Source organism: Silene latifolia, chromosome 2 (assembly GCF_048544455.1).
Source record: "Silene latifolia isolate original U9 population chromosome 2, ASM4854445v1, whole genome shotgun sequence".
Taxonomy (NCBI): Eukaryota; Viridiplantae; Streptophyta; class Magnoliopsida; order Caryophyllales; family Caryophyllaceae; genus Silene; species Silene latifolia.
This window is the reverse complement of record NC_133527.1, coordinates 725,727-747,599: the sequence shown is the minus strand read 5'-3', so window position 1 is coordinate 747,599 and position 21,873 is coordinate 725,727. Positions and strand designations below refer to the sequence as shown.

At 44.1% G+C, this 21,873-nt stretch overlaps 1 protein-coding gene across 1 annotated transcript; it reads right to left on the bottom strand.

The window, feature by feature from the left end:
• Positions 1-20,587: 20,587 nt before the first annotated feature.
• LOC141626909 (70 kDa peptidyl-prolyl isomerase-like) lies at positions 20,588-21,019 on the bottom strand. The gene has a single exon (XM_074440494.1). The coding sequence runs from the start codon at positions 21,017-21,019 to the stop codon at positions 20,588-20,590; it is 432 nt and encodes a 143-aa protein (XP_074296595.1).
• Between the last annotated feature and the right edge of the window lie 854 nt (positions 21,020-21,873).

Genomic DNA, 21,873 nt, shown 5'->3' with positions numbered 1-21,873 from the left:
AACAAAGAAGCCAATCGATCTATGGTCGGTGGCGGCAAAGGGACGATGGTTGGGGCATTTCCGAACTACCGTGACTACTCGAGGCTAAGCTAGGAGAAACGAAGGGAGTGGGGATGACAACAGGAGTAGACTCTCTAATGACTTCTCTAGACTCCGACTCGACTCCGACTCCGATTCGAACTCATCGTCTTCCGGTTCTCCTTTAAACATCTCTCCTTCTCCAAAGTGGTGAGCTTGAAGAGTCTTCCTTGATTGTTGGTCCATTTGATCGATTTTCTCCATCCTTTCTGCTGTCTTGCGTCGGTTTCTGTGATCAACGCGGTGGGGTTGAAGCGATCGTCTTGAAGTATCATAGTAATGATCTCATCCTGCGTGGCCCTAACGAATCGATCTTCTCCAAACAATAGGCTAACAACTTGTTCGTCTAAGCAAGGTGCTTGACGGGTTTTGACGGTAGGAACCGTTTCGAGAGGGATGAAGTAGCAATCGTGAAAGATCTCGATTCCGGCTAACTTCCTCTCAAGATAATGCCAAGGTTCGGGAAATCCATGAAAGAGCTCTGAACTTCCTTCTTGCGCAAAGTATCCATTTAAGGTAGGGAGATATGGCCTCATTTGGACTCCTACGTGCTTGCGGTTTTGGACTTGGGCAAGCATTTCGAGAACTTCTTCTTTTGTAGGTTTGTATCCTAGTCCAAGTGGTATCCTTGTTGAGTTGCCTTCCTTGTATGGTGCGAAGGTATTCTTCCGAATAGGGTTCAAAGGCATTCCAGGGAAGTATCCCTGGGATTTGAGTATGTGGTTGACCACCAAGTTGGAGTAGGGATTATAGTATAAGGGTGCCAATTCGCTTTCTATGACACTTACACTTTGGAAGCCCCCAAGTTCGTATACGGGATCCGCAAGGACTTGATTGTTTGATTGCTTCTCGATTATTGCCTTGATGGGTGACGAAGTGATCGTCACTACTTTGCCATTTAGTGGGATCTTGATCTTTTGGTGAAGGGTGGATGTTACCGCTTTGGAAGCATGGATCCAAGGCCTTCCCAGAAGTATGTTGAATGAAGCTTCGATGTCCACTATTTGGAAGTTAACCTTTCGTTCAATTGGCCCCGTGGCTATGGTTAGGTTAGCGAGTCCTACTACTTTTCGTCGCGTACCGTCATATGCACGTACACCTTGATTGGTAGGAGTCCAATCCAACTCTTTCATGCCTAGCTTGTATGCCGTTTTGAGGGGTATGACGTTGACCGCGGAGCCATCATCCACCAAGGTCATTGGTACATTCTTCTTTAGACAAATGACAGTGATGTATAGAGCAAGGTTGTGACTAGCGCCAAAAGGTGGCAAGTCTTCATTCGAGAAAGTAATAGGATTACTTAGCTTAGGTGATTCTTGGAAGACCAAGTTGACTACATCTTCAGGAGTGGAGTTATGTGCTACGTTTAGCTTGGCCAAAGCTTGCAGTAAAGCTTGGCGATGTGGGAACGAGCTTGCTACTAGTTGCCGGACCGAAAGATCAGCCTTTGTTTTTCGTAATTGCTTGAGCAAATGATCGTGGGGTCATCTTCGCTGTCATTTGGTGTGATGACGTTGGTTGGACCGTTTTGAGTAGTGCTTTGATATGGGCGACCCGAACGAGTTAGGTGGTCCACATCTTGGTCTTCACCATTTTGGACTATTTCTTTGACTAGGGAGTTTTCAATGAGATACTCGTCCTCATCGTCATCGGCCCAAACCCCATTGACTGCAGCTAGTTCCCTCATTCTCATGATATCACCTTCTAGTCGTATTATTTGATCGACTAGTTTATCAACCACGGTGACTACTTCTTGCATAGTGGCATTTTGAGAGAAGATCAATGGTACGCGTTCTTTGGGTATTGCGTTGGGATTGCGTAAGGTTGTTACCATGCTTTCTAGTTCCCAAACTTGTCTACCTACACTCCTTGCCCATGTGATGAAGTCGGAAATGGTAGGGGAGATAGTAGAGTAGAGCCCTTCTTTCTCGATTGCATGAATTTCATTTTCGGTGGGAGAAATGAGGTGTGAGCAATCTAAGGTAGATTCATCACTTGTAATCACTAGAACTCCAAGAGGATTCTGAGTGTTGTTGGGTTTACCTCCCGGTGGTATTGGGAGTCGACCATCTTCAATCATATCCTGAAGCACGTGTTTCAACTTGTAGCATTTTTCTGTGTCGTGCCCTTTGCCCCTATGGTATTCACAGTAGGAATTTTCATCCCAAAACTTGGACTTCCTCTCGGGTTCGGGAGTAGGTCCAATGGGTTGGAGTTTACCTTGCTTCATTAACCTTTTTAGAGCGTTGGAGTAAGTGTCCCCAAGGTTTGTGAATTTCCTTGGTGGGGTAGTTTTCTTGGATGGCTCGAGAAGGTTAACTTCATCGGTCTTACTAGTAGAGCCGTATGAACGACTTGTGGACCCTTGATATCCTCGACCTACCGTTTTGGACAAGAGTCCTTTACGGATGTCATCTTCAATCCTTGTCCCCAGTACGGTTAAGTCTTTGAAGGTTTTGATGTTTTGGTATCTCAAATGATTGGCATAGACGGGTTTGAGATTATCCACAAACTTCTCCACAAGAGTAGCCTCATCCGGGCGTTCAACTAGTTGAGTGCTAGTCTTCCTCCACCTACTTAGGAAGTCGGTGAATCCTTCTTTGTCATTTTGGGTAAGAACCTCTAGAGTACGCATGTTGACTTGGATCTCGGCATTATCCGCATATTGTTTAGAGAACTCGATTGCGGCATCTTCCCAAGTGGCGACCTTCTTGTGATCTAAAGTGTAGAACCATTGCTTTGGGATGGTGTCAAGAGATGAAGGAAAGATCCTTAAGAACATCTCGGGTTTGATGCCTTTGATAGACATATAATCCTTGAAGGCACGGATGTGGTTCAAAGGGTTCTCGTGCCCCTTGAACTTAGGGATATCCGTCATGTTAAAGTTAGTTGGCAATTTGGAATTGACGGCTTCATACTTGCGATTGTTCTCCCTATAAATGTCATCCCCCTTAAGGTACATCAATTGCTCCTCTAGGTATTGGAGTCTTTTCTCAGCTGTAGTCATCCCCATGAGAGGATTTTCATCCCTAGATTCATCGTCGGAGTTACGTAGCACTTCACTTTCAAGAGGAGGCAACCTTCCCTCTACGGCATAGATACGGCCCTCGATGAGCTCGAGGCGGTCATAGGTTTGTTCTTGAGTAGATTGCATTTGGGCTAGCGCGGCTAGGATTCGATCATTACTATTCTGGAGTTGGTTGAAGTTTGCTTCATCACTTGATCCGGGCATCTTGGAAACTGGATAAGAGATCGGCGACGAATCAAAACACGATCGACCATTCTATCACACTTGCTAAAAGAGGAAATGTTTTGACTCGTGAAGTGGGTGTGTGCCACTTGTGTTGAGTGAACTTTGAAAAAGGACAAGTTTTTTTTTTTTTTTTGAAAATGTGTGTCCTAGCCAACTGTAGTGTAGTTGTAGGAGTGGACTCGAAGTGGGGTTTTGAAATGGGTTTGTGGCCCGAATTTTGACACGACAAACGGACAGAGTTTTGATCGGATTTTGCGCTAATTGGAAGCCCTATTTCGAAATTCTTGTTTGAAAAGGGTTTTGATTTTTTGAAAAATCGTCATGGTTTTGTTTAGAAATGGTGATCACATAAGGTTTACACATTTATACAAGCATTATAACGGGATCCTGAGTGCATTTAGAAGGGTTTTGGTTTAAAGGGTGGGTTGCCATACCGAACCATCAAACCCGAAGTCGGTGGAGAGGCTCGTGCCAAACAAGAGTAAGGCCGATTCCTAGTCCATTTCCTCAAGTAGTGAAGGCCCTTGATACAAACAAGAGTAAGCATCATGGTATGGATGACGTCAATCGCTATCCATCCTTAGGCCCAAATAAGAATTAGGACCGTTTAGACGGGACGATTGGTCGAATGGGTTGGGTTGGGCCTAGGAAGGCCGAATTAAACGGTCTAGGAAGACCGAGTTATGAAAACCGACAATTGTCTTGTACAAACTATTCCCTAACCTTGTTCAAGTTTCACCCTTGGCTACACATAAGTGTATTATCCCCAGCAGAGTCGCCAAACTGTGGACAGCGGGCCGCCCACGGGGGCGCTTGGTGAGAACGAAACAAGCGTTTGCATTTTTGTATGGAGTCGCCACCAATTTTTATGGGAAATTGGAACCGTTCGAATACCTCGTGTCATGTCAAGACACAAAGTAGTGACATGAACACTAAGCAATCGTTACCCTTAGCATTCTCTGTCTAGAATGACTCTCGTGGATGCCAATGAACACGGGTGTTCACAGATATCTGGAGTAAGGGGTGAGGGTACGTATTAGGAAGCTTTTTTGATCGAACACCTAATCCCGCCCGCCTCGATAGCGGCCTCTGCTAATGATTAGGGAAGTTATTCGTACTCGATATATCGTCGGCTATATGCATGCAATGCAACATCCATTGTTTTGATCCTAGCATGCGAGAATTAATACTAAGTCGGTTGACACGTAATTAGCAAACAATTGGGTCGAAGTAGGATTTAATGCTCATTTACATGTGAAGGCATACAAACAAAGAAAGAAATACAATAACTATGAATTACAATAATGAAAATTACAATAATTACATTGGGATAGGCGATTTATGTCGAAAATACCTTTAAAACGGATAATTTGAGAAAAAGAATAAAAGAATAAATAACGAACAAAACAGAAGGTGATAATACGGTTAATAGTTAGTTAATACGTATGTTAAACAAACTAGGTCAAGGCGTAAACGGAGTTGGGGACGAGAACTCGGCCAGAACAGGCAGCAGCAGAGTGCGTCCTTTGGAATAGGCGCAACGACGCCGCCGCGTCTCATTCCTTGGCTCGATTCCTTTGTGAAGCCGTATTTGCAAGCCGATAATGTCGATTGGTGATTTTAATGATTGATTGATGATATTTACTCGGATGAAAGTGATTAATATGTTGTTTAACACATGAATAGGTCATAAAAACAATAAAACATGAACAAGACGGATGCAAACGGATTAATTACATGATGAAATAATGATAGAAGTGAAAAATATTAATTAGTCCTACGAATTAAATCAATTAACTACGTTAGATACAATGGATTAACGACAAATATGCGATGAACATGTGAATAAACAGATGAAAACTATATCAAGGACGAATTCCAGAAACTCAATATGAACAAACTGAATCTCTACAACCCGGAATTGAATTTAATGACGAAAACCCGCAAATATTGGATTATTTGGGATTTAAGTCGGATTTATGACAAATTAAACATGAGAATGACGGTGATTATAACATATATATGTGGAATTATTATGATATTAAGACGAAGAATTATCAGACGAAGCAAGCAAAAGAAAGAATTTGAACACGAATTACAGAGGACAAACGAAGAAGAAAGGAAGCAGGAACTGCGGCAGCCTCACGAAGAGACGCAATAGGAAATGCGCTCCTTCGAAGAGGCGCAGCAGTTGCTGCGTCCTTTCTCGATGGTTATCTACTGGAAATCCGCAAAAACAGGTTTTAACAAAGGGTTTTAGAAATCGATTTTAATGGTATTTTCGACATAAACCTTACATTTGATGGTACGAAAAGTAAAATACAATAAATAAATAAGGATTATACACCCTCAGACTTACATGTTGACGAAACGAGAAGGACTAAGATATCGATTAATGATGCTCGACGCGAATGCAAAGAAAGTGCCCTCGTAAGAGGAAAACGATTGATTAATTAAATTGATTAAGTGTAGTTGGTCAAATTGGTCGGTCATGCAACGGAGAGGCTGGTACCCGGAAAGATCCGAGCTTACGTGGTCGAAAGTTCAAGCACGTAGGCGCCAATAAGTAAGAACAAAGTCTAGAATGCAAAGGGAGAAGAGAAGGGAGGACACTCGCGTGAGAAATATGAGGAGCGAAGGCTCCTATTTATACTAATCACGTGGAGGAATTAAGGTTCGGAGACTCTTTGGAAGTGAATCTCGGAAAGATATGAAAAAGATACGAAAAATACGCAGAAAAGGGCCTGGGAAGAGGCGCAGCAGCCACTGCGTCTCTTGGAAGAGGCGCAAAGACTGCTGCGTCTATTCCCAGGAGGTTTCCTCCCGCTGAAGAAAGATTTCCGCGTTTGAGTTATGGTAGGACGGAAATAATTCGATTTCCTTAATATCTTATATGAATATTACGGGATAAAATTTACCAAAAGATAAAATTTATGAAATATGGAATAGAAATATCCGAACATTCGAACATTCCGACTCGGGATTTAACGGTTATCGAGAAAATGGAGACGGTTTTAGGCCGGACTCGAATGTACTCTAATTATGTCAAACGACCGTATCGGGACGTAGATGACAACCATGAGGTAGACATTAATATTTGAGCAATCACTTGACGATAATCTTACGAATCGACGCAAATCGTTCGCGTGTCAAACATGCGGCCCAATCATCACCGGGTGGTTTGCGGGAGGTGCAGAAATGAGGTATCTACACATAGTAACAATTATATAAATATAACTCAAAACCACTTGGGAGTTGGATTACGTATGTTCCCTTTGAGGCGCTGCAACTCTAGCTCCATTCCCGACTCGCGCAGTCCACATCACCCTTTCCGAGAGGTGTGATGTTTCTTAGGCCCCGCAAATGATTACACAGATGAGAACCACAACCAGTATCAAGTACCCAAGTTCGGAAACTTGCATGGTTAATCTCAATCATATGAATATAAGATGACATACCAACAGGAGTGACGCGGCTGCTTTTATGTCCTCACGGTACACGGGACAGTTCCTCCTCCAATGTCCAGTCTTGTGACAATGGTGGCACTCAATGTCACCGCCCTTGCTCTTTGCCTTACCTTGTGAGCCACTAGTCTCACCAGGCCCACTCTTACCGTTTCCCGGCTTCTTAAAATTTGGCTTTCCTACAGTTAGGTCGCCGGGAGCTGTGCCCTTACCCTTATTCTTGTTTGAAATCATGAGAACATCTTGCTTCATGCTCCCACTCAATTTCATATCCTTCTCGGTCTGTACGAGAAGTGAGTGTAGCTCATGAGGACTTTTCTTCATGTCATTCATGTAGTAATTTGCCCTGAAGAGGGCAAAACCATCATAAAGTGAATGAAGCATACGGTCAATGACTATGCTCTCACTGATTTTGCAATCAAGTGCCTCCAATTTCTCGACGTTCTCAATCATGTTAAGAATGTGTGGGCTAACCGGTTGGCCCTTCTGGAATTTCGCATCAAAGAAGCGACGGGTATGCTCATAAGTAACGATTCTCGGTGCTTTTGAGAACTCATTAGTGGGCGTGGTGAAAATCTTGTTTGCACCTTGGGCAATGAAGCCTCTTTGCAAATTGGTTTCCATTGCAAACATGAGTACGTTCTTTATCGCACCCGCTTCCATGACGAAGTCACTATAAGCAAGTGACTCGTTAACTCCTGCATTGGGGCCTGGGTTTACCGGTATTGGCTCAGTTAAGTACTTGAGCTTACCGTCAGCAATGGCAGCATTCCATAATGATGCCTCCCAGTCCGCAAAGTTGGACCCATCATTCTTCAGTCGAGTGAACTGATTCATGTGGTCCATGAAAGCTTTCAGCCAGGACTCGCGTCCAAGTGTGGCACTTGGCATTGGGATTTCATTATTTCCAGCCATTTGTTGTAACAGTATTATCAAAATAAAACGTATTCTACACTGCGAAAAGAAGAAAAATATAATAAGCATTCTCATCGTTATGATTTAAGTCTAATGCAATACTGTTATAACGCGAAGACTCAAGCATTTATACAATTGACCTCCCTCAAGAATTATATAAATGATTCCAAGACTCAATTATCTGTAAATTGATAAGCCAACCTTTTGGCTAATTCTACTTTTAGAATTCTTGGTTGATAAATTTCTGTAAATTCTATCTATAGTCCATCATAATCACGAGAAACTCTTCGGATTATAATGTTGAGGTAAACTAAGTCAACACAAACTACTTACCCAACGTAGAAGGGGTCATATGGAGAGTAAGGTCCTATATGCCTACCGACGAAGAAGGGATTCATAATTGTTTGTCCTTATAAAGACTATTCTCAATTTCAGTTTTAGAGGAAGATCCCATCAACTTTATTTTAATTCATTTTAAGTGAACTAATATCTAGCATGCGTGAATGAATAAACTAAGATGATGGCTTAAACTATGTGACATCTGTATGTCTATGAAAACTAACATTCAATCTATATGAGTCAATTTTCATGCATATTAGGTGGTTTGATTTAGGCGGAATATGATGCACTAACTATCATGTGAGTGAAAAGCAATAAGAATGGTAAAACGTAAAACAAAAATAAAGTCCTAGTGTGGCCTATCTACCAAAATGAACATAAATACAACTTTGGAATCCATCCTTGGACCCGAGAAGCTTGTCTTGATGTTCCATCTTGGTCCATGTAGCGGGAGTGAGCAATCCAATCTCCATCTTTAGTCTTCTCAAAATTACAATTTAAAAATTACATAATAAACCTATTTACATTCTAATTTCAAAACCATAATATAAAAGAAAACCAAACGGAGATACGAGATCTCAAATTACATTAAAATTATGTTTCCATCATTACGAAAACATAATTAACTAAGGCCACACTAGGTATTACAAATTACAACCGATTGCAAAAATACTTAAATTAAACCATTCAACTAAATAAAAATGCATCAACTATAAAATTAATCATTCAAGACATAATTCCTTAATTATGTAGAGTAATTTATCCAAACCACCTATTTAAATGATCAAATTATGTGACAATTCCTCAATTACTCACAATAATTTTAATCTTAATACATATTAATCTTGTAATATGAATTAATCCAATATTATTTTAAATCTCTTTAAAATAATTAGGTATCTTTAATATGTGATCTTTTTCACAACAAACAATTATACAAAATATAGAAATGATGTATAATAATAATCATTGGCCAAAATAAAACAAAAAAAAAACAGAATTTTTTTTTTCTTTGTTCTTTTCGGCTACACACGACATTTTTGCCAAAATAATTTTTTTTTTCTTTTGCCTTTTGTTCTCGGCATTTCCACAAAGAAAAAAAACAGAAATTTTTTTTTACTCGGCAAATCTGAAAAAAAAAAACAAAAACAGTTTCCTTTTTTTTCCTTGCGGCATAATGCCCTAAAATAAAAAAACAGGTTTTTTTTTTCTCTGGTGCTCTCGGCATTTTAAAAAAAAAAACAAAAACAACCCATTTTTTTTTCTTTAGAAAAACATTAAGATGAACAAAATTTGTTTAAAGTTGCTATTAGAACAAGATTGGCATAATCATCAACATTTAAATTAATGAAACATGACCATAAACAACAATTTATTAATCATGTGTGCCAAAATCTATATAGCAAAAACAAATAATCATCATTAATCGAAAACAATTCCATTTACATTTCAATTTAATTTTATTAAATCAAAACATCACAAATTTATCATATTATCATTTTAACCTATTAAAACAACAATATTAATAAATCAAATGGAAACAAAACATAAAAAAAACATAAACCATCTCGGCGGAAAAAAAATGATTCGGCAATTTTTTTTTTAAACGGCCGAAACCCTAATTTTTCGAAACTTTTTTTTTTACATCATTTATGAAAATCATTAAAAATAATTTCGTGGCCTTGGCTCTGATACCACTTGTAGGAAATATCGGTATACTTCCTTTAAGATTATTAGGATTATAACGAAATTACGATTATGAAAACTAGTCATAAATGAAATTGCATAAACAAAATAGTAAAGATTAAGAATCAACCTTTGGTCCTAGTAAATTAGGCCTAAGAACAATATCGAATTGATATTCTCCTAATCGTTGCACCCAAAATGTGATGAGAAATGCCTCTTGTTCTTGCTAGAATAGATCCCCAAATGATGAGAGAAAATTAGGTCAAAAAAGTAGTCACAAAATGATCTCCCTTCTCCCAATTATAACCGAAAAAGGGAGAGAACAAGGGGAGATATTTTTTTTTTTTTTTTTGACCGAGTGACTCCTCAAATAAGGAGAGAAAAATCTCCTTATTTTTGGTAGTTATTCTAATGTATATAATGTGTATTAATTTTTATCAATTGTCATATATATCGACATGTATTAATAAGTCCACTTATAACAGTTTGCAGTCGATTTATCAATACCAGTCTGTCAACATTTATTATGACAATATTGTATAATATATACATTAACTATAAATATCGCATATTTATAATTTTCTAATTAAATATAATTGGTTACATTTAATTACGAATTAACATCTTAATTCGTTTAAGCTAACATTATATACTTGATGGGGCATATTTCGTACCCTCGACCAAGTCAAAGCATATTGAGCAAGGTCAAAGATATCCACAAAGAAGTCAACGACTTAGACAGCCCTAACCGACGCAACTTTGTCACTGTCTCTTGTGCCTCGGCTAGGACAATGCTACCAATAGGGCACATATCCGCGAACTTATATCCAAGACCCCTCGGCGGCAAGTCATCAGGGCCCGCCGGCCTGTCATGGGTCCATCAGCCGAGGGTACATCGGTCTTTCCACCGCTAGCCACTTGGCCACTTGGCCACTACGTGACAAAAGGTGAAAGTCTATAAATACTCCTAAACCCTCATTGAGGAGAAGATCCACAATTTAACCTAAGAATCACTATTCATCTGGTAATATCTTCCTTATCTCTCTACAATACATACCTCGCCAAGTAACAACAACTTACCTCTCTAAGTTACTGACTTGAGCGTCGGAGTGAGTTCGCTCGGTCCAAAGCCGAGCCCTCGTTTGTTCTTTGTTTCGGGGAGACCCGAAAGGAGAAGCCAACCAAAGACGTCATTCTACAAGCACGGGTGGTAACAAATAACTGCTCCGGAATTACACCCGGAACAATTGGCGCCGTCTGTGGGAAAGATACTAGAAGCTAGTCACATTCATTCCCAAACAAAAACAAAAACCCACCCAAAAAGCTAAGAAGATGTCAAAACAACAAGAGGTATTCGTGGATCGACGAAACCGAATTCTACCATGAGGATACCGTCCACAATTCTAGTGTTGTGACCCTCCACCGGCCTAGTAATTCAGCCGAGTACGGGATGCCAATAATACAGATACGCCATTGCCCGCCGACCAGGTCACCATCATGGGACATGTGGTCGAGGCAAAGAAACCGAAGCTACTCCTGGACCTAATTAGTAGTACGCGGCTCACCTTTGTCACACCGACAAGAGCGGCGGAACCCGTCCAGGAGACCAGGGCCCAGAATGTGACTCCAAGAGACTTGAACGGAGCACTGGAAGAAGCTGGCCCTGTCAAGACGTCGGGGGAGCCCAGAGCGCTAGTGGCAGACCTAAGTCCTTCCCGCACTCACGGGAGGACGGCGTCGCCGCAAAGACCGACGAGGCATTCCCGGAGGAGTGAAAGAAGTCCGACTTACCCGAGTCGGAGAAGAAGCCCGACTCACCAGAGTCGGGGAAGAAGCCCGACTCACCAGAGTCGGAGAAGAAGCCCTTCCCGCCACGGGGAGAGGAGCCGGACTAGGGGTGCGAGGAGTCGATCGCCGCGTGTCGTTCGACACGTGGTCGACAGCCCCCTCGGCACCTACGTCTTAGAGACCCCGGTCCGACTAAGCTAAAGTTGCCACCCATAGCATACAAAGGAGAAGGCGACCCAACCGACCACGTTGAGGCTTACGAGTCTCACATGTCGGTATGGGAGCAACCCGACGAGGTTTGGTGCCGAGTCTTCCCAACGACACTGCATGGGATGGCACAAAGTTGGTACAAGGGGCTACCCGACGGGTCGGTATATTGTTACGCCGACCTAAAGGACACATTCCTAGACCAAGTATTCTTGCAACAAGAGGAGGGCCGTGGAGACCTCGGACCTCCCGACTATCGACAGGGAGGGAGTCGAGTCTCCGAAGTTATGTGAAGAGGTTCGACGCCAAGGTCCAGCAGATTCGTGAGCTAAATAACGAAGCGGCGCCTTGTGGCGATGAAAGGCCTCCCGAGAGGAGACCTAAAAAATGAGCTCATCAAGTCTTTGCGGCTGAACTTAGACTCGCCAGAAAATGGCCGATCAGGCCATAAAGGTGGAGGACTACCACAAAACTGGGTAGGCCCAGCGAGGCCGGGCACTCGAGAGAAAAAGAGCCGCCGGGAGGATAACCCGGACGAAGGACGCCGTGACAATAATAGGTCACGGTCGACGCGAGTCCACCGAGAAAGCAAAACTCGGCGGGCGCGGGGAATTCGGGACCGTACTACCGAAAGCGGTTCAATGGCCACACCCCCTTGGTCGTATCTGCCGCCGAGGTCTTCGCCCTGAGCAAGCACGAGGGCCAGAAGTGGGAAAGGCCCCCAAGCCGAAGGGGGACGGTGACACAAGCCGATCTTGTGAGTACCACACCACACCGGTCACCTTATCGACAATTGCCGGCATCGAAGAATGCCATCGAAGAGCGATCCGGAAGGGGAGCCTCGACAAATATGTCGCCAAAGGCCAAAAGACGATGATGGCGGCTCAATAAAAAATCCGTCTTGAACGGATAGGAGTAATCAATGTTGTCATCGGGGCAACGAGAACGGCGGGTCCGCTCATGGGCACAAACGGCACCTGAACGAGCTGTATCAGGCCATCAACTTTGTGCCCAAAACAGCGGCCACCGCTTCCAACATCCCCGATATAACTATTGGGAAGAAGGACTACGAGGGAGTCATCGCCCCTCACAGCGACCCACTTGTAGTCCACTTGGACATATCCAACCACCTGGTCAAGAGGTGCCTGATTGACACAGGCGCCTACACGAACATTATGTTTAGGGAGTGCTTTCTGGGGCTCGGCCTGAAGATTGAGGACTTGAGCCCCTGCACCAATCCGCTGTACAACTTTTCCAGAGCCGGCCTGGTACCCCTGGGGTCAATCAGGTTGCCAGTGATGTTCGGCGAGGGAGATGCGGCTAAGAATATCCTAGCTGAGTTCGTGGTCATCGACGGCTCGTCCGCCTACAACGTTCTCATAGGCCGAGTCACTCTAACCGAGGCCGACGCCGTGATGTCCATCCGGGCCCTGACACTGATGTATGTCTCGGACCGGGGGGAAGCGCATAAGCTCGTCTCCAAGAACGAGAAGGACGAGGTGGTCAACACCCAGATATCCGCGAGAGGGTGCAACATGCAATCCCTCAAAGTGGCAAAGCGATCGAGAGAAGGGGAAGAGCCCATCCTTGCGGCGGGAGGAAGACCCGATGAATACCAACGTCGGCATGGTTGGAGGAACCCCGACCGACCAAGAAGAACCGCATCCCGGCATATGGGAAATAACTCGACGGGCCCCCTACGGCGAATAGCTCAGGAGCCGGCGTCCTTATCACCAGCCCAAACGGGGACGTGTTTAAACACGCCTTGAAATTTACCTTCTCGGCCTCAGACAACGGATCCGAATACGAGGCGGTGATAAAGGGAGTCGAGTTAGCTAGGGCTGCCGGGGCGGAGCACGTCGTGGTAAAAACATGCTCACTATTGGCGGCCAACCGAATCAGGGGAGAGTATGAGGCTCGAGACGATGGGATGGTAAGATACCTGGAAAGGATAAAAGCCGACACCGCCAAATTGAAGTCCTTCCAGATACAGTACATTCCCAGGTCCGACGCTCTCTCAAGACACACCGGCTGACAGACATGGAGGGTGCGCCTTTGATAAGCCATTGGGACGGACAATCTCGGGAAACTTTTTGTATAGCGGCGGAGGTGCTCGAGACAACTGTGGGCACCCCGACGCATGTTTATATCTAATGAAGAATTATCCAAGTTTCCATAAAAGTGTTCATTTACCCCCATAGTCACTATCAAGAAGCAGGCGCCACGACAGTCACCCCAAGAAGTAGACGCTACGGCAGTCACCCCAAGAGGTAGATGCCGCAGCAGTCACTCCAAGAGGTAGACGCCACGGCAGTCACCATCAAGAAATAGGCGCCACAGCGATCACCCCAAGAAGTAGACGCTACGGCGATCACCCCAAGAGGTAGACGCGCAGATCACTCCAAGAGGTAGACGCCACGGCGTCACTATAAGGAAGCGGCGTTACGGCGGCCACTACCAGCGCGATTGATACTCGCAAAAGCGATCAAGCATGCCTTAGGAACGTTAAACACGGTTGAGATACGCATTCTAAGCGCCTCGGCCGGACCGAGGTAGAAAAAAGAAGCGCTCAATTAATAACGTAAGAAGACAACTCAGGACGAAGACAAGAAAAGACCTCGGCCAAGCCGAGAGGCAAAATAAGCAAACTCTTATTAAAAATGATAACAAGTTACAAGTGAGGAAAATACAGACGACGACCGTCCCCATAGGGATAAGCCAAAACACAACCTACCAAAGTTGTACAAAATACAAGGAAAAGAAAGGCAAAAGGTTACAGACGTATCATTTAAGCGCCAAAAGATGGCAGGGAGGAAAGGCTTAATAATTGGCTCCCGAACAGCTCGACTATCCGAGATCCGGGTGAGCCTGGCGACGACCGCCCGTCTCCCTATGCCTGTTCTGCTTGCTTGCCATCGGCGGCGTTAGCGGCATCATCTTTGATGGGCGACCCGAGAAAGCTGTCTTGGCGGTCTCGGCTTTCTCGGCGGCCTCGGCCTCGGCTTTCGTGGCGGCCTCGGCCTCGGCGGACCTCATTTGCCCTTGCCCTCTCGGCTTCCTCCTTGGCCGCCTTAGTCTTCTCAAGCAAAGGCGCCTTCTCCGCGGCCACCTCTTCCTCCCTCTTCACCCTTACCTCCTCCTTGGCCTTCTCCTTCGCGGCTTCCTCCTTAGCTTCGAGCTTGTCATCAAACAGCTCGTCAAATTTGTCCCACGGAAAGGAGCCATCAAGAGGGAAGAGCTCCCCAATCACTTCCCTGGCGGCTTCTTCGGCCGGGTCCGTATTGGGCGCACATGTTAGGGAGGAGAACGGTTTGGAGTGTCTCAATGTCCTCCTCCCTTTGGGCGATGATAGCATCCTTGTTAGGACCACCTTCCCCGGGCCCGGAACAAGCCCCTAAATTCATCCCTCTGCGTGCGGTAAAGGTCGGCATGCTTTCGAGAACGAGGTCACGCATCTCCAGCGACTTGGCGGCTTCGGCCGCCGCAGCCTCGGCCTTGGCTCTCTCAAAGAAGGACCTCCTTTTCGGCGTCCTCCCGAGTTTTCTCTCAAAGACGGACTGCCTCTTGCCTCGGCCTTGGCCCTCTTAGCCTCCTTGTTGGCCGCGTCGAGTTCAAGCCTTAGCCGCTCGAGCGTAGGGGCTTCAACCATGGTCTTCTCTTGCTCCACAATAAGAGCACCGGCCGTATCAGCCCACTTCGCCGAGAACTCTTTGATCAAACTTAGGCCCTCCGACTTAACTGGAGGGGGTAGGCTTCGGGAAGGAGGTGACAACGGTGGCATCTCGACCACTTGCTTGCGTGATTTTCCCCTCGGCACGCCGTTCAATAGTGTGTCCGGTGGACAGCAACGGTTGATCTACAAAAAAATCAATCAAATCATCCATGTCAACATTCATGGACAAACCAGAGAGCTTGTCATCGAAACGCCCAATGAACAGAAGCTAAGTCGAGCCATAGGATAGATCGTACCAGGCTTGGACTTCTTGGTCGGAGGGCCCATTTCCTTGCCGCCCTCGGTAGCGGCAGCGAGATGTAGACTTTTTCCTCTTAAGGACAAGGGAGATTCCTCCGCATCGAGTCCCCCCATTGGTAATATCAACAATCACCACCGTCTCCTTCCGGATGAAGGGATGGGAGGAGGAACGGACGTCGACGCCGTTGCCGCCGAAGACTTTGTTTTCCGTGTTCGGCGCGGCATGTTACTAGCAACCTTCGCCTGGGCCGCCTCCACATTCAAGCCTTTCACTTCGATCCATGAGGTCATTCGGCGACGTTCTGCGATCACGGGCTAGAGCCTTAGGATGCAAATCAGCAACGGTCTTATCCTTGTGCAGCCCCATTCTCCGGAGGATATCCTCAGACAGGTCCGGTCCAAAGTGATCTGCGAAGGAAACACAGCAAAAGTTAAGTATAAGAACTAAATCAAAATTCAAAGAAACAGAAACATTGAGAGCAGAGATGGGCCTCACACCGACCCCACTCACCCCGTGCTAGGGCCGGTATGAGGCCGACATGCTGACGGCTCATCCTGAAGAATGATCTGCGTTGGGGGAATCCATCTTTTCGGGCAACCCACTCTTGTCCACCTCAAAAAGCCTCATCGCCTTGACCTCTCATCCGCATTAAGAGGGACCTTGTCGGCGTCCATCTTAAGCTTATTCCGGTGACCCATCCGTCATGCTCCGCCTTAGTCTCGCACCGCAAATTAACTTGGTCTTTGAAAGGACCGGGGCGCGGATAGTCATCGGCACCTCAACGTACACCCACCGATCTTTCCAGTCTTTGCAGGAAGTAAGCTTATCAACGGAGACGTAACCCGGCTCCATCTGCACGTTGTACCATCCGACGCGACCAAGAAACGACGGCCAAAGGTGGTGAAGCCGACGGAATAAATTAACCGTTGGGACCTCCCCTTGAAGAGACAGAGCCAGACAAAGCCGACTATGGTCCGATAGCCAAGGGGTGCGGTTGGGCCACGGCAACGTTCATGGCTCTAATAATGGCCATAACATATTCGTTCAGCGGAAACCGGAGCCCGTACTCCAAGTGCCGGATGTATACGCCGATGCAACCTGGTGGAGGGCAACAGACGGCCTGACCCTCCTCAGGGACAACAATTTTGTATCCCTTGCCGAAGTAGAAATGGCCTTCGAAGAATGTTTCACGGAACAATGGCGAATTTGTGGGTCCAAGCACGGTCGGGCCGGCCTTACGAGGCGTCGCCATGGTCCATGATGAGTCGCCTCCCCTCATTAGGACGAATCCTTCCAACATCCTCGCCGACATCATCAAAGTCCTCATCAATTTCGGCGTCGTCCTCCCAATCCTCCAAAACTTTTGGGTCGACTTCGGGAGAAGGGGACCTAGGGCCCCTGAGACCTTAGCGGGACGGCGGCCAAAGTGCCTCCTCCTCATCAAGACGCGACGGGGAACCCCGCGCGCACGGTTCTAGGACCGGCATCGCAGAAGACATGTTTACAACAAAAAGTTAAAAAGTTGGAAAATTTGTTTGTTTACCTTGAAGAAAAGTGCTACGCCGGAGTAACGATTCTGAAAGATAGAGAGAAGTTTCGTCAAAAAGGGCTAGAAAGAAGAAAATTTTAGAGAAAATGAAATTGGTGGCCAATTTCGGGGACTAACTGCCCTATTTATAGGGAAAAGCCCATGAAGAAGGACCAATCGGGCACGGCCCATGAAACGTCACCAATCAACAAGACACGTGTCGGACATGCAACCACGGAATGTCAATCGTTGCAACAAATCGAACGTCAATCAATGCAACAGATGACCAAGCGTCTTCAACACGCCCCTTCATATCTCTTCGCCTATTCATCTTCCTCAACAAAATTCCTAGGTATCTGTTCTCCGCCGGCCACATGATCAACCAAGCTTGTCGGCCCCGGTGGGGCAATCAAAAGCACACGGCGCTCATAACCTCGGTCTCGGCCAGCGTCACTCTCTTTTCCACATCGGATGTCCATTACACATCCATGTGGAGGGGGGATATGGCACGGCCTAAGCAGAACCAAGCCAAGGAAGAAGAAGCGGGGCGAGACGATTTTTTCAAATATGATCGAATATACGCTCAACATACATCGGAGCCCATACCACGGCATAGACTACGCTGGGGCAAATTGATGGGGCATATTCGCACCCCCGACCAAGTCAAGCATATTGAGCAAGGTCAAAGATATCCACAAAGTCAAGTCAACGACTTAGACGGCCCTAGCAAGCCTTAACCGACGCAACCTGTCACTGTCTCTTGTGCCTCGGCTAGGACTAAATGACACCGGGGCACATATCCGCGAACTTATATCCAAGACCCCGGCGGCAAGTCATCGGGCCCGCCGGCCTGTCATGGGTCCATCGCCGAGGGTACATCGGTCTTTCCACCTGCTAGCCACTTGGCCACTTGGCCACTACGTGACAAAAGGTGAAAGTCTATAAATACTCCTCAACCCTCATTGAGGAGAGGATCCACAATTTAACCTAAGAATCACTATTCATCTGGTAATATCTTCCTTATCTCTCTACAATACATACCTCGCCAAGTAACAACAACTTACCTCTCTAAGTTCTTGACTTGAGCGTCGAGTGAGTTCGCTCGGTCCAAAGCCGAGCCCTCGGTTTGTTCACTGTTTCAGGAGACCCGAAAGGAGAAGCCAACCAAAGACGTCATTCTACAAGCACGGGTGGTAACAAATAATCGCTCCGGAATTACACCTGGAACATATACATTTATTAAATATAACAGTTTATATTCAATTTACGAATTTAACAATTAATTCGTCTCAGCTGGTATTATTTAATTGTATTAAATAATCATCTCATCATCACATTGACTAACTGTTTAGTCAATTACATGGACTAACCTTTTAGTCATAAGGCATCAATGTGATCATATTTTCATACAATCACATCTCTCAAACACATCCTTTAGGTGTGACTTTTAGGGACCAGTTGATCACCGCCATCAGTATGATAATAACGTCAAACTTTCTAGGTAATCGTTAATCAACTGATAAAATACTAAGTATACCCTTGTGAACCTATAAGAGATTTATAAATGTTATCACACTAATTGTGGAGGACAGAAGCTCCAACACATGATAGACATAGACCTAGGGTGAAAGAACTCCAAAATTTTGCCACGCATTAAATTCTCATAGTTTTGAGATGAAAGTTTGAGTTTATTATATGGCTTTTTCCCGTTGGAAAAGTTGAATTAGGACGTTTTTGAGCTGGTCGAGGAGACGGTCTCATACACGACGGTCTCATTCACGGCCTCGCAAGGCGCATGACTACTCTCAGAATCCATAGGCACCTCAGGAAGCAATCATCAAACGAAGCCGGAGACAATAAGGGCTTCTTTCCTTTCCTTTCAATGGCAAAGGGATTAGTTTGAGAAGATTTTCATTTTCCATTTGAGTTGATAGCTAAATTAAACGGTCATAAACAACTTGTAGCTTGGCAGGATTTGTCGCAACCTAATCAAAGATAAATACCCTAGACACAAATGAATGTAGTAAAATGGGTGGAACACAAGGAGACGGGAGTTGCTATATAAGTTGTTATGGAGTGAATTCTATCTAGGTCGGTTGTCGATTGATTAAATGATTGAGTTTGTAAACAATAACAATAAAGAAAGAGTCTAGGGAGGTCGGGTCACACATGCAAAATATGTAAATGCTCGAATTAAATATAGGAGTTGATAAAATCGTTAATTGTTTAGGCTTAAAGACAACCACCTCTCGGCCTTATTGTCAACCATAGATTGGGTCCTAGCGAACTCTCGTTATGAGTAGGTCGTCTACTAACATATACTTTGTCTAATTAATTCAATTTCGTGCCTCTTGATTTATAAAAGTGAATTAACAAATTTAATCTAAGATATTGATCATTCATCAAAGACTAACAATACAATGAAAAATGTGAAAGAAACAATGAAACGATATTATAGCATCCTAGTTCAACAATTGCAAGAACTACTTATGCATTGTTTCCCTTATTTCCTAGACAAATTAACTACTCTTGCATAATGTAAATTAAACTAATGACAAATGATAAAGTGATCATAATTAGTAAATGAAAATGACAAAGGAAGAACAAAGTAGTTCTAGAAATGAGATTACCTATGTAATGTAAATAGAACTTTAATATAGAACAAATACTTGAAATGGAAATTGCAAATGAACTTGAAATGTTTAAAGGAAATTATAATAAGGAAATGCTTAAGGGAAATCTAATCTAACCTAAACTAAGAACTGAAATGAGAGTATAAAAGTAGTGTAGAAGTTGTGTAAGAACTGTATCTGAAGTGTCGGATCAACACCCTTTATATAAGGGTGAATGATGAAACGTAAACAATTAAGAGGAGGGTAACCCCGGGGTCGTGGTGATTCTCATTTTTTTTCTTAAATCCGTCTTAACTTTGCACTTAATGATGCGGAATCCGATGCTTGTTTCTTAATGCGTCCGTCTAAGGTATCTTAGGCATCCTTTGGCATCCAATGCATGCATGTGACTTGGGCTTTTATTTGGATTTCATTTGTTTACATATCCACCAACTAAGATTGATTTCCTTTTGCTCGGGTTTTCCAATTTCTTTCCAAAATGCCACTATGCTTCCCGAAACACCTTTACATGGTCAAGACTTACTCTCATTAGCCTCGTGAACTTGGGTAATCTCTAATTTGACGGGAAAAAGCTATCAACGACTTCATTTCCTACAATATACAATGAATACGAGCAAAAACACTTAGAACACGGAATTAGCTCATTAAATCACTAACATAGTGCAAATGACATGAAAAATAGAGCTAAAATAGGGGGTTAAAATGTATATAAAATGGACCTATCATAGCTCTCGAGAAATATCCTTGTTATGAGGATTAATTTTGAGAGCACATTCAAAATCAGCAACGGCCTTTGGAAGGATATTCAAATGCTTAAAAGCTAACCCTCTTCGGTAGAGAGCTTTAACGTTTGAAGGATCAACGTACAAAATCAAAGTGCAATACCAGCTAACTTGTTCGTAATCGGGGGTTTTCAGATCACAGGCTGCCAAATTCAAAAAGAGGGAGAGGGCAAGACAAGTTGCAGAAGGTTTATCATAATTGATTGGGGTACCCATAAGCAAGAGAAATTTAAGAGCGATTTTATAATGAAAGTACGCTAAAGGGACAACACCCATTTTAAAGAATATGTTCCCCTTATCCTTAAGGAGCCCGACACTCTTAAATAATAGGACCCCAAATTCCATAACGACTTGACCAAGGAGTTCATCCATCTCCGGACAATCATCCTGCGAAACATGTCCCCAAGACCGGCAAAATTAATTGATATGCCATAATCAAAGCAAGATTTACAAAGAAGGTGTAAAAAAAATGAAATTTTAAAGACTTAAGGGATTAAGAAAAAAAAAAGCTTAATAAAGAAGGATTTAGTGAAAAAGAAAAGTTGACAAGGAGGAGAGAAAAAGTCCACTACAAGCCAACCCATCCCCACACCACCGACACAAGCCAACCACCGGCAAAAGAATTTAATCATGGGAAAAGAAGACATAAAAGAAAGCACCGGCAGACAATAGGGACCTCCGACCGTCGACCAAAGACACCATAAAATACTAAGAAACCGACCAACGACATAGCTAAACGAACGGAAATAGGCCAGCTTATAATTCCGTTGGCAAAAGGAGAAAACGACAACATTCATCTAGAAAATATGAATTTTAGAAATCAAAAGTCTCAAATATTTGGAGCAAAAACCAAAGCTTCATTTTTCTTTTAAAAAGAAACCGATTTGTGACTAAATAACAAATATTTCTTTGAGAATTTGGAAATTTCATCAGCACTTAATCAAACAATGATAAATCAGAAATCTAAGTTCTCAGTTAAAAGATTATAAAGAAAGAACATGATTAGAAAACACCTCAAATAATTTCATAAGGAACAAGGAGCGATCAAACGTTAAGTGCCGCAAGACTTATTAGCACACCGTGCATGATGGAATAGGTCGGTGGGAGAAAGACACCCATGATCGTGCAAAAGGAGCCGCTGAAGATCGGCCATAGACGGCCATATCCCCGGCGGAGTCGGAGGGGAGCAGGGGTGGATGAAGGGGTTAATTCCATCATTCATGCAG